We start from the raw sequence: 13,101 nt of genomic DNA, 5'->3' as shown, positions 1-13,101 counted from the left end.
AGAGGCCTCGGTGGCCTGTCCTCCGCACTCCTCCGCGGCCGACCCCGGCCTAGCGAGACCGAGACGCACAGTCTGACCTAGTTGCCCTGCCACGGACCGCCTGAGGGCCCCCGCTGTCGGCCTCGCCTCAAGCCCCATCACACGGCTCGGCGAGGAGATCCGTATGCGGCGGGGGCGCAAAGGCGCGCTCCGGAGACTCCATTTCTCAAACCCTGCTTGCGTCGCGTACTCCGGCGACCGACCAAACAGCTGCGTACCGGGCCACGGGCGCCGATCCCCCGTAACATGCCGTCGACCTGGCTAGGGGGCAAAGGAGGAAGTGGTGACCGTCATAGTGCACGCCGCCGGGAGACTATACCTCCGAGATTCCGCGGCCGGCTCCGGTCAACTCCCCCGTGTCCTGTCTATCCGTATCCCGTTTGATAGGCCGTGTGTTCTTTGTGGCGTACCTATCGTCGGTGTCCTTTCACTGGTTCCGCTTTTTGCGTCCAGACACCATGATTTGACGGTAAGGTACAAATCCAGTAAATGATACCTGGGAGAGCTCTAACCCGCGTGCGGTGCGGTGCCACTTTGCCCGGTGCAAACCGGTTATCGTGGACCAGCGCCGGGCGTTGGTTAACTTTTCCTGTGGGCTCTGTTCGTTCAGGGCCCTCTCACGTGCCGGCCGGACCAATCACATGCTAAGCAGACACAAAGAACTGAACATGCCAAGCGAGAACCCGGGACGTGGGAGACAGCAGGTTCGGGGGGCGTAAGCACCGGCGTTGGACCGTGGAGGAGGTCAACGAGCTACGAGTTCTTATGAACCGTCCCAGAGATACCTGGTCGTGGAAGTCCGTGGCTAAAGACCTGGGGCGGGGGAGGACGGAGGAGCAGGTGAGGGGTAAGGCTTGTAGCCTTGAAAAGGCTGACCGTGCAAGAGGCGGTCGTCCCCCAGTCGTGCTGGATGATGAAACACTCGTCCTGACACGATTCCGTTACAGCCCGCGTTGATGAAACAGGCGCTTCGACGTCTTGTAGAAGACGCGGGTATTGATGGGGTCAGACTGGGGGAAGACTCCGACCTCTTTTTGAAGATTGAAGAGTGTTCGGTGCGATCCATTGAAGCCAAAGCTAACTGGCTAATTAGTAGCCTGGGGTCTCCGCCGAAACAGTTGCGTCGCCAGAGAGAGATAAGTGGAGAAGTGCCTGGCAGAAGGGGCAGTTGCCTGCAAATGTTTCACCGCCGGGTGTTTCTGAGGCGGCTGTACCACTGTGATAGGAAGCGGTTAGCCAAAACTGTCCTAGACGGGGACAATGTTATCGGGTGTCCGATACCCATGCATGGAATACATCGTTTCTACCAAAATGCTTGGGGGCTAGAGCGACCGTTTCTTGGACTGGGCCATTTCCGTTCCTTCGGTGGGGCTGACAATACTATCCTCTGCGATTTGATCTCGGGTGAAGAGGTTCACTCTTGTCTCCAGCGCATGCAGAATGGCAAAGCGGCCGGTCCCGACGGTATCACTCGTTCTGAGTTGCTACTATGGGACCCTGACGGCTCGCAACTCGCGCACATCTACTCATCGTGGTTGGTCGCTGGCTATGTCCCCCAGTGCCTGAAGCGGTGCCGTACGACGCTTATCCCTAAAAGTGATGACCCCGCCAAGCTAGTCCTACTTGGCAACTGGAGGCCCATTACCATCGCCTCGGTGATTATCGGTCTCTTTTCCCGTATCCTCGACGGGCGAATGAGAGCCGCCTGCCCCTTACACCCTCGACAGCGGGGGTTCATTCCCTCGTCTGGCTGCTCGGAGAACTTGATGTTACTCGAGTCAGCGTTAAAGCACAGTAAGGGGCAGGGCAAACCTTTGGGCGTGGTGTTCATCGATTTCCAAAAAGCGCTCGATACGGTCTCGCATCAACACCTCCGGGCGGTGCTGGAGGGGCGGGGTCTCGACCGGCACATGGCGGACGTAATCTTTGCGGGCTACGATGGATGTACGACGAGGGTCAGGTGTGGGGAAGGGACATCACCAGAAATGAAGGTGGGTGTGAAACAAGGTTATTTCCTTGTCTCCCCTACTTTTCAATCTAGCGGTTGATCCATTAATCACCACTATCGAACGCGAAGGGCGGGGATTCTCCTTCGGGGATGTCTCCGTGGTGGCGATGGCGTTTGCTGACGATCTAGCATTGTTTAGTGACTCAAAGGAAGGCATGCGGAGAAACTTGAACATTCTGGGGGCTTTCTGACAACTTACCGGCATGCGGGTTAACGCCAGTAAGTGTCATGGGTTCTTTATCGAAAAGAAGGGCGGCCGGCTGACCTACAATGTTAACACCGATTGGGCCTTTGACGGTGAGCGGTTGCACCTGATCGATCCTGCTGGTTACGAGAAATATCTCGGCCTCAGAGTGAGCCCGCTTGACGGTTTTTCGGCTCCGGCCTGCGAAGCCTCGATCTCCGCGTGGAGTGACAGGATCGGCAGGGCACCCCTCGATCCCCGAATGAAGTTTGATCTGTTGAACCGCTTTGCCCTACCGAGGGTTCTTTACGCCGCGGATCACATAGGCACCGCCCCCACACCCTTGAGGGATGTAGACAAGGCTATCCGGGTCAGAGTGAGGGAGTGGTTCCGCTTGCATCAATCGTCTAGCAACGGGATCCTCTACTCAAGCAATTCCGATGGCGGCATCGGCCTCTTGCAGCTCCGCTCGGTTGTCTCTGCAGCCCAGGCCCGCCGAGCCTTCCGACTCAGAATCAGAATCAGAATCAAACTTTATTGTCACATCACATTACTCGGGTTGTCCAATGACAAGGTTATCCGGAAGGTGGCTCGCGCGGTTATTGGGGCGGATAAGTTGAGGCAGTGGTGGCTTAGGGCTGGGGGAATATATATATATATATATATTTTTAATGTTTTTTTCTTTTCTTTTTCCCCCCCAGGGGAATATGTTCTGTAGATATTTTTGTGCAGGATGCTCAATATGGAAGGCCTGAAAGGGTTAATGTGCATTCATCCAAAAGGAAACAAGTTCCACTGTTGAAAGCAGTTCTAATGCATTTGATTTGATTTGATTTATGTGCATGTACAATATCACAGTTTAAAGATTATGTTGTTCTGGGCAGGAAGGGGTTAATATTAAAACATGCATAAATATTAAATCTAATGCACTGTACACATCCACTTACATGGATACACACTGTAGAAACCAAATTTAAGCATTTAGATCAAGTATTTTGCATGAAATACCATAGAAGTCTATTTTGGGTGAATTTTTTGTGTTTTGGGCATTAAGGGGTTAATAATAAAAAATGCCCAAGGGATTTCACTGGGCACCCTCTTGAATCCTTAAGAGGGGACCCCCAGCAGCAAGAATCAGTTGAGAAAAAAACTTTTACCGACGAAACCACGTTCAGCCAAAAATCACCCTTTGACTCCCGGACTAATACAAAAAGATTTGTATATAATTTATACATTTGAAAACCTGTGGAATGGAGACATTATTCATAATGAGTAGGCCTACTTTCTACTTTTGGTACTTTAAGTACATTTTGATACCAATACTTCCGGACCTTTACTTGTAACAGAGTATTTCTACTTTGGAGTATTGATACTTTAACTTAGGTAAAACAAAAAAAAAGTGAGTACTTTTCCACCACTGATAGACTGGTATGTATTATTTTTGGCAAGCGACGCCAATCTTGACGTGGTTTCCGGGGGGGATCATCACGCCCGACATTACATTACAACAACAAGCTAGCTGTAGCTGAGCTGAACAGCAGCACAGTGAGTCGATTGGGGACAAGACAAGAGGGGACGAAAAACATTGAACACCGCAATCAGGTACATGCGATGATCTACAGTAAATGCGTCAAATCATGACATGAAACGGACATGACATTGGATTGCGATTAAAGGTTAGATGGCAGAACAGAACAGATGACCTGTCTTTGTCTGTCAGCCTGTCAGATGCCAGCAAAGCTACAGCTAAACATTAGCCAAACAGGCAGCTATCGTTAACCAGGATCAAAACAACGTTACTGAGCTGTTGTATTTGGATCATCTGATAAACTATTGATTTGCATAACTGAAGATTTATGTCGGCTTATCTGTCGGCTCACTGGCTGTAGATGATGGGTTGTATTTGTTTTGACAGCTGTCTGTCAGTCTGTAAAAATGAGTCTCCACAGCAGGTGTTGAGTGTAAACTCAAATGCCCCCACACAGATTTTAGATCAGGTGTCTAGTTTCTTTGTTGATGTGTCTAAGTTGCTGCTACCTTATCACCACTGGATATTGGATGCCCAGAATGTTAGCCTAGTTAAGTTCAAGCTAGGTGAAGCCACTTGCTACCACTATGGCACACGTTTGTAAATATAACAGAAAATGCATGCCATGTTATGCATAGCCTATGCTGCATAATGCTGTTGATGTTATGTTAGTACAGTACTGATAGCATTCTGTCTACTTTGAATATAGCCGTTGTGTGTCTAACATTCAGGACTATCATTTTAACGGCAACAGCCAAAGTAAATTGAGGCTGTGGCTGGTCAGTGTGGCTGCACTATAAGGTACCTTAGTTCATTGGTTCTCAAAGTGGGGTCCGGGGACCCCCAGGGGTACTTGAGGGGGTTCCAGGGGGTCCCCAGCTAAATAATGGATAGGAACCAAATGGACCCTTATGGGTCTGTAACTCTGAGAGTGTCCAAATGGAACCAAATGGACCCGTTAGGGTCCATTTGGACACTCTCAGAGTTAAATTAACATTGATTTTACAATATGAATTGGGGTCCCAGAGATATGAATGCCATTAAATGGGGGTCCGTAGCCTAATGCATGTCAAACTGGGGGTCCTTGAAATTAAAATGGTTAAGAATCACTGCCAGAGCCGTAAAAAATCGTCTCCTATGGGGGGTCCCTGGCATATCTTTTCAAATGGGGGTCCGTGGGCTAATAAGTGTCAATTTGGGGGTCCTTGACATGAAAAAGTTTGAGAACCACTGCCTTAGTTACCGACATCCATCCATCCATCCATCACCTGGACATATGTCTATATGTCTGGACATAATGATACCATGTGTGTGATATGATATAAGGTGAAATAGTGAAGGGACTGTACATATTGGAATTCTACAAGCCACTTAGGCCACTACGTAAAGATATCAAAGCAAGTGCTTAGCGTGACCAGGTTATTTGCAAAGCAAATTAAAACAAAGCCTTTTACCAACCTCACTCTGTCCAACAGGGATCAAAGAACTGTGGCCACAGGAGGATCACCTATCGATCATTTTGTTTGGACATTGAGCAAATTAATTCACTAATCAATGAGAGAGTTGTGGTAAAGGGGGAGGCCCACCCCCCCATATCCATCAGAGTGATCTGTTCAAGCGGTGTGGTGAGGTCACCATGGAGAAGATTTGAGTGTGTCGTGCTCCACAGGTAAGCCCTGAGCTGTGACAATACACCCCATCCCTCCTCATAAGCTCAGGTTCTGTAGAGCCCACACACATAGTAATATGAGCCATGGACTCTGGGGCGTTTGACATTCCCGTCACCTTGGTCATCAAGGCCCCCAACCAGAAGTACGATGACCAGACCATCAACTGCTTCCTCAACTGGACCGTGGAGAGATTGAAAAGCCACATCTCCAATGTGTATCCCAGCAAGCCGGTAAATATTGAGCAGCCACCGTTGTTATTGTAATCTAACATATTACTGGTAATCTAATCTAATGCTGTGTAAAATAAGGCTATACTGGTATGTCTCATTTTTAGATTTGAGCTTAAAAGCATTATTTTACACTTTGGGCTATTCAAAAATAGCAGATATACAAGCTCATAGCGCGGCACCGAGTGCCGCGCTACGAGCTTGCAGATCTGCTATTTTTGAAAAATCGTGAAAATGTGTGCAAATCTTTGAATATATATATATATTTTTAAAGCGAACATTTTTAACTCAAATCTTTGCTTCTGGGGGTCCCTGGAACAAAATATTTTGATGGGGGTCCGCGGCCAAATATATATAATTTTGGGGGTCCTTGACATGAAAAAGATGGAGCACCACTGATACAGAAACATACGTTTTCAGAAAACTGTTGAGATTTAGGAGGAGAAACAGGATCTAAGCAGAGACGTCCGGGTGGTGCAGGGGTAAAGTACCTGCCCACCACTGTGAAGACTGGGCTCCACATATGGCTGTGGGAAACTGGCACGGGGTGTTGTCTGTTGCTCCAATAGGGACTCCTATAGGTTGGTTGGGGTGCCTGTTCAGCGGGGAGCGGAACTGGGAGGGATAGCGTGTTCCTCCACATGCGTTTAGTAGACACTTTTGGATAAAAGCGTATGCTAAATGACTGTAATGTAATGTTACGCCCTCACGGTGAAACTCCTCCATGTCAGATGAAAAGAAGCGACTGAGACGTGGTCGTCTACACACCCTCCCCAAAGCCAACAGTAGGGGTTGGCAGTGACAGGGACATTGGAGGAATTGCCAATGACTAAACGAGAAAAAAATTAAAATAAAGCTGTTTATTTTATTATTATACGATGGCAAAATGTGAATTCATATGAATATTTTTTGGATGGTCACTAAACTTCATATCACAACTTCAGATTACAAAGTGTTGGTGGGACTTCTCAGCTTCTCTGACTCAACAGCTTCATGTTTACTTTCCAGTCATCCAAAGACCAGCGGCTGGTGTACTCAGGGAGGCTCCTCCAGGACCACCTGCAGCTCAGAGATGTGCTTAGAAAGGTGTGTGTGTGTGTGTGTGTGTGTTGGAGAGAGAGTTGTTGTATTTTTATTGAGCTTTTGAGGTAGGTAACTATTAACTTGTGTCAGTATTCAGAAAGTGTGTGTGTCCATGTGCATGCAAGAACAAACTGAAAGAGATGGTGGCTGGGCAACAATAGCTGATCTGATGCTGCATATTAACAAAGGTTTAGCATTGTCTCCGAATTCTGGCCCTTTCCATAGTAATCCTCTCTCTCTGTGTTCTGTTCTCCGTTTCTGTTTCTCTCATTGTCCCTCTCTGCTCTGTGGCTGGCACCAACTCATTCTCTCTTCCTCTTTCTGTCATTTTGTCTGTCCTGGCCATCTGTTTCTCATTCCACAGCAGGATGAGTACCACATGATGCACCTGGTTTGTGCCTCCCGGACCCCTCCTGACTCTCCCACTCCTCACAGTCCCACTATGACTGACCCAGTGGCCTCTGAGTCTGGCTCCAGCTCTACCGTGAGTAGGCGGACTGTCTGCTCTTGTAGGGCTGCAGGATCTGATGTTTACTGCACTTATTTAGCCAGATATGTGATTACAATTGTCATGGATTAGTTACTCTGGGAAACTCATTGAAAACTTCATTCATACACTTAATTGATTAATACTTTATTAGACCCAGATTGTCCTGATGACTTATACACCTGCTTGAATTATAAAGAAATTCGGTAGATTAGTGCTCTCAGGTGGCTTATGATTGGTATTGACTTCTCCACACTCAGAGTTCAGACGGCGCTGGCTCTGCTTCCCCTGTCACCATGCCAAGTCAGGAGAGTCAGCCCGTCCCTCCTTACATTGTACCAGGAAGTTATGATGGGCTGAGGTATCGTGGTGGCTTCCCCCAGTACAATCCTCACACCCCACTTCCTACTGGTGTTAATCAGTGGTGAGTTAACATAAACATTTTCTCTGTTATTGGTTTACTTAAGCTCCACAGGTTGGGGACCCCTGGTGAAAGCACCGTTCAGATCAAAGATTTGCGACGAACCCATTTGAAACTTGCAACCATTTCAGACTTAGAACAGAATCCTAAAAACGGCAACATTCTAACAGTCCACATCAAGAAATTGACTAGACGCAAGGAGTGGTTCAAGGCAGAGAGCTGGTTGTACACGCTTGCGCTTGCATGCCGTTACAAATTCTTAAGTCGCTGATTGTAAGACATTTTTAATAGTTGCACTGACGTATGTTTCATTCTAAAACTTGTTGCTTCCAATTCGACAAGTAAAATCTCATGAGACTTAATCAGCCAGTGTCAGCCAGCCTGCAGTGTTTTAAAAGGTTTTGTCTGGTTGCAGATCTTTGATCTGAACAGTGCTTAATATAAATTCACACACTGTAGATCAACAACCAAACATTACAACAAGTAAAAGTGGACAATAGCTGCCACAGCGGGCATAATGCTGACAATATGCATTGTGTATCATAATTGCACACTATACAACTCTACATCCACGAAACTACTAACACGGTGGGCACGATGGCACAATGCGTGCATTCAATTATTTTATTTAACATTTGATGACATTAACATTTGGCACCCCAACATTATTTGCATTTAACTTGCAGGCCCTAACTTCACAAATGAGTGTATGACCTAACCACGTAATCACAGATGCAGTCTGTGACAACATGCATATCATTGTTATCATGACAGGAGAAACAAGAGCCAGAGCCAAGCATACAGAGTTGAAAAACATCTCCCATAATGACTCTGTAGTCTGATACTTCTTTAAAAAAAACACTACTGTTTTTCTAAAGTGTATTTCGTCTCTGTCGGGTGGAAACAGTTACTTTTCAGCTACTTTTCTCAAAATGCGTCGCTTCCCGCCACGTTTTGAGCTCTGCTACTTTTGATGCTTTTGTGTGACGCTGTAGTATGATCAAGTAGGGCATTAATACAAAAGATATAATATGGAGATATAATAGGAGGTTTCTGCCTGACAGCAACGATTTATTGCCAAGACTTCAAGATGAGATTTTCCATCTGGGAATTATATAACTTTTTGAGGGGATCACTGCCAACAAGTGCGTATGGGACCCCCGCTGTTGTCTGCTGAACACTGTATGTGTATTTGCTGCTAAAGTTCCATGGCACTTCGACCTTGCACTTTGTAAGTCGCTCTGAGCATCTGCTAAATGCCTAAATTGTAACATGCTAATCATAGGACACTTATTTTCAATTGTCTGTTAAATAAGCGTGTCACTTTTCAGCAGTCCCTTGTCTCTTATTTGTATCTAATTTACATCTTTGTCCACAGGCCAGAAGGAGCACAGGTTCCATTTCAGGGGGGCATAGAAGCCAACACCCATCCACACCCAATGTACATGCCCGTGCAGATGTTGTGGTGGCAGCAGATGTATGCCCGCCAATACTACATGCAGTAGTAAGTAAGAATGATATCTAAATTAACGTTCTCAGCAGATTATAGATTGAAAGGACATCATGTCACGAAACAGTACTATCTTCTTCAGCCATGAAAGCTTGAACAATCTAGGAAATGCCTGATGAAGTGAAAGTTGTATCATAGTTGAAAATCTAGGCATGTAAAAGAAAACATTTTTTGGGGGGGCATATCTTTGTTATACCAACATTGTTATTGTGAAGCACTTTTGTTCTTATATGTGAAGTATGTTGCTATTTCCATTAAGCCAAATTGAGGTGTAGACCAGCACCACAGCAGGACAGGCACACAAGCAGCCAGCCTGCATAATGCGGCTTCACCACTGAACACCACAGTGTGTTAATGTGTTTGTCAATTCTGTTTTCATATGTAGTAACAAACTGAACTAGATATATTATTCTGTCAGATTATTGACTGAAAGTAGAGTGTAATCTGCTGAAGCTATTTCTGAAGGTTTCATCTGCTCCTTGTCTTCTTCAGTCAAGCAGCGATGGCAGCATCCCAGCCTCCCAGCATTGCCCCTCCGTTGCCTTCGAGCCCCTCCCCCTCGCCCCATCAGCCCGCCCAGCCCAATGAGGCCATGCAGCCACCGCTGGGACCTAACCCTGCCCCTGCTCCCCTGCCGGAGAACCCACCGGCGGGCAACCGCAATATCCAGATGAACGCGCAAGGCGGGGCTGTGCTGAATGAGGACGAGCTGAACCGTGATTGGCTGGACTGGCTGTACACGGTGTCACGCGCGGGCGTCCTGCTCAGCATCGTCTACTTCTACTCCTCCTTTAGTCGCTTCATCATGGTGGCCGGCGCCATGCTGCTGGTCTATCTGTGAGTAAGATGTGTGTGTGTGTGTGTGTGTATTCCAGGTTATTCAGTTACTCATGAGTGATGTCACAGAAATACTCTTTGCAACAGAGAAGAAATCATCCCAAATTAAACTTTTCATCCCCCTGTTTTTTTTTTGTTATCAATTGTTTTTATTATCATATCAGCAATACAATTATGTTTGAATGGATACATTTTTCAACAAAAACAAGATACAAACACAAACACGACTTAAAAACAACACAGAAGGTTAATTAAAATAATAATAAAAATAATAATAATAATAAAGCCACCCACCCCTCCCCGGACCAACAATGTCTCTAAATGCAAGGGCCAAACACCGTGCCTATACCTGTGCAAGGTCACAACACTGTGTACAACACTTTTTTCATCCCCCTGTTAAGAAGGTACCACGATTGCACACAAAGTAGATTCTTAATGAAGTTAAATGTTTTCACTGTGATGTTAGAGTAAAAGCAAAGGGATTTGTGTTATTTCAGTGTTTTGACTGAGACCCTGAGAAGGTATGACCCTGTAATGAGGTCCATGTTGAATTTGCAGGCATCAGGCTGGTTGGTTTCCCTTCAGGCAAGAGCAGCAGAACCCCAGAGGAGGAGAGAGGGACGGGGCCCCTCAGGAGGAGGCAGAGAGACACCAGGATATACAGGAAATGGTGAGTTGTATGCATTTGTTTTCCCCCTCTGTACATCATGTCATGTTGTACTTGCACATGTATGGTGGGTTACCCTTATTTGTTGTTCATAGTTTGTTTTGGTTATTTCTTTTGACACTGCTGGTGTCTCTATAGTAATATATCTGAAATGTGTTTGCTTCCTCCCGGCATCGTCTGTCTCTGCCCGTCTGTGTCCAGGAGCGGCTGATGGACGAGGGACTGGAGGATGAGGACAGTGGTGAGGAAGGAGGCGGAGGCCCTGAGGACCAGGCTAACAACGCTGCAACCCTCCAACAGCCTGGCTTCCTCACCACCACCTGGTCCTTCATGAGTACCTTCTTCACCTCGCTCATCCCAGAGGGACGGCCTCATCCCGCCAATTAGACAGATCTGTACCTCGTCCCCCCCACCTCAGATATCCCCTATTACCACCACCAGTTACCCCCGCCCCCAACCAGACTGTCTTCTTCAGCCCAGCCACCCAACCACAAACGTACCACATGCTGCCAACTAACAGACTTAAACTCTACTATAATGGGCTACCCTATAGTAATGGGGGAAATGGACATGGTGTGTGTTGAGAGTGTATTGCTGATATCTGTATCGGAAGAAAGCAGGTGAGTATGTCAACAAACCTTAAGAAGCTCAAGCTTCAGCAGTGAAAGATTCTCTTAAGATGTAATGCCGAATTCACACCAACAGTGATAGTGTTTTTCCTCTAAGCCTTCTGCTAAACAGATGTGTTCATTCATAAATGAGTGGGTATGTTGCAAGGCAGTGATGGCTACATCATTGCATACACATGTCAATATGTATATGTAAATATAATAATACATTTAAAGTTTGTGACACCTGTATGCTTCAATGTCTGTTGAGGGGCTGTCAGTTTTTACCAGATTCAAGTTTGAATGTATCCAAAGTTAAAGAGAATTTGTTTGTAGTACATCAAACCTGTATTTTCATAATAACAAGCAATCCCAAAACAATTATTGTGAATGGTTGTAACTGTATTGCCTCTGAGAGTAGAATTAAGGGTAGAGAGAAGTCACAATTATGAACACACGTGCAGTCTATGAAACATGTTAATTTCTGGTGAAAGAACATCATGATTGATAATATGAAAGACTGATTAGGCGATGAAACCCGCGAGACTGATGTAGTCGATACCGTTAACGACTGGAGCTGTCCTCTGTAAATTCCTTGCACGTAGTGAATTTCATGTACAGGCTGTACGCAGATAAAACAAAATACAACATAATCGGACCGTAGCGCAAAACAGCACACATACACAATGTATGCAGTCAGTGACAGAAACCTCATCACTGTTGGACAAACAATCCAGATTAACTGAACAAATGAATAATAGGATCATGTCACACAGTCTAACACTTCATTTTATTTGGTTAAAAAATATAATGTGTGAAGTCAAAACATTTGGGTGCTGTGACCTTCTTATGGGGTGCTTAAGCACCGTTTCTGTATGGAACCACACCTCTTTTTCAGAAAAACAAATCAGAGTTACGGTCATGGTGTGAATTCGGCGTAAGGGTAGTTACAGTTAGATAGACATGATGGGTGTAGTCTTCCATTGTAAGCAAGAGATGAGGTTAAAATGAAAGTGATGAGGGATGTGGTATTTAACACAGGAACAAGGAAAAGTATTTGCTTCCCATTAGAATTTAATGGGATTTGTGTGTACAAAATGATATTAAAACCCACATCTGTGATGAGATGTACGTGCATTCTGAAGATGCACATATAAATACTGCTGCAACTGAAGCACATTGTTTTCCCCTCTGTGTATTTGAGCATTATGTATTTACATATGTAAGTATATGCATCTTTAAATGACTGAATATATGCTTTTTTGAATAAAAGCCATGTTGCAGTTTTATTCATTGGCTGTTTTATTGTCCTGTTGTGATACTGTAGTACTTGCCATGTCCTGTAGGCGGTGCCATTTGCTTACAGTAGGTCAGATTTGAGATGGTATGGGGACGCTTTGTAGCATTGCTCTCTTCCCTAAATTCCCCTGGTCTCTAGAGCATTCTATGAGCAAGTTACTGTGTGTGAAAATAATATAGTATACATTATCAAAAGAAGCCAAATGCCAAATCCTCTGAGGATGTCCTTCTCAGATTGGTTTTCACTGCAGACCCTCAATACTTTGATTACTGTATCATGGATAATTGTTTTTGATTGAATTGAATTGATTGTTGAGTTGAATTGACATTCACTTTATGTTGACATGAGGAGTTGTTTTAATTCACACTTTAGATTTAGGTGGAGTTACACATGCAAATAGCCAATGGTAAAATATCCTCCCACCCTGAACAGGTCTTGGTAGCACTTTGCAAATGAGCTTTAAGCAGAATAATATAAAACTGTGAAAGAAAACTGCACTAAATCACAAGCTTTTTCTTACATACTGTACATT

The 13,101-nt window shown here is 45.5% G+C and overlaps 1 protein-coding gene across 1 annotated transcript; it reads left to right on the top strand.

The window, feature by feature from the left end:
• Positions 1–3,707: 3,707 nt before the first annotated feature.
• On the top strand, positions 3,708–12,558 carry herpud2 (HERPUD family member 2). Its single transcript, XM_084051899.1, has 9 exons — positions 3,708–3,833; positions 5,235–5,659; positions 6,665–6,742; positions 7,104–7,223; positions 7,487–7,650; positions 9,026–9,151; positions 9,650–9,994; positions 10,553–10,664; positions 10,863–12,558. The coding sequence occupies exons 2-9, from the start codon at positions 5,513–5,515 to the stop codon at positions 11,046–11,048; spliced, it is 1,278 nt and encodes a 425-aa protein (XP_083908025.1). The 5' UTR covers positions 3,708–3,833; positions 5,235–5,512; the 3' UTR covers positions 11,049–12,558.
• Positions 12,559–13,101: the final 543 nt, after the last annotated feature.

Source organism: Gymnoscopelus microlampas, assembly GCF_963454915.1.
Source record: "Gymnoscopelus microlampas genome assembly, chromosome: 3".
NCBI classification, from domain to species: domain Eukaryota; kingdom Metazoa; phylum Chordata; class Actinopteri; order Myctophiformes; family Myctophidae; genus Gymnoscopelus; species Gymnoscopelus microlampas.
The sequence above is the reverse complement of the archived record's forward strand: the minus strand, read 5'-3'. Positions and strand labels throughout refer to the sequence as shown.

Excerpts from the sequence above, each read along its gene's own strand:
- herpud2 (XM_084051899.1), top strand. The coding sequence starts at position 5,513 with ATGGACTCTGGGGCGTTTGACATTCCCGTCACCTTGGTCATCAAGGCC. Across the intron at positions 5,660-6,664 it reads ATGTGTATCCCAGCAAGCCG|TCATCCAAAGACCAGCGGCT; the intron begins GTAAATATTGAG and ends TTTACTTTCCAG. Across the intron at positions 6,743-7,103 it reads TCAGAGATGTGCTTAGAAAG|CAGGATGAGTACCACATGAT; the intron begins GTGTGTGTGTGT and ends CTCATTCCACAG.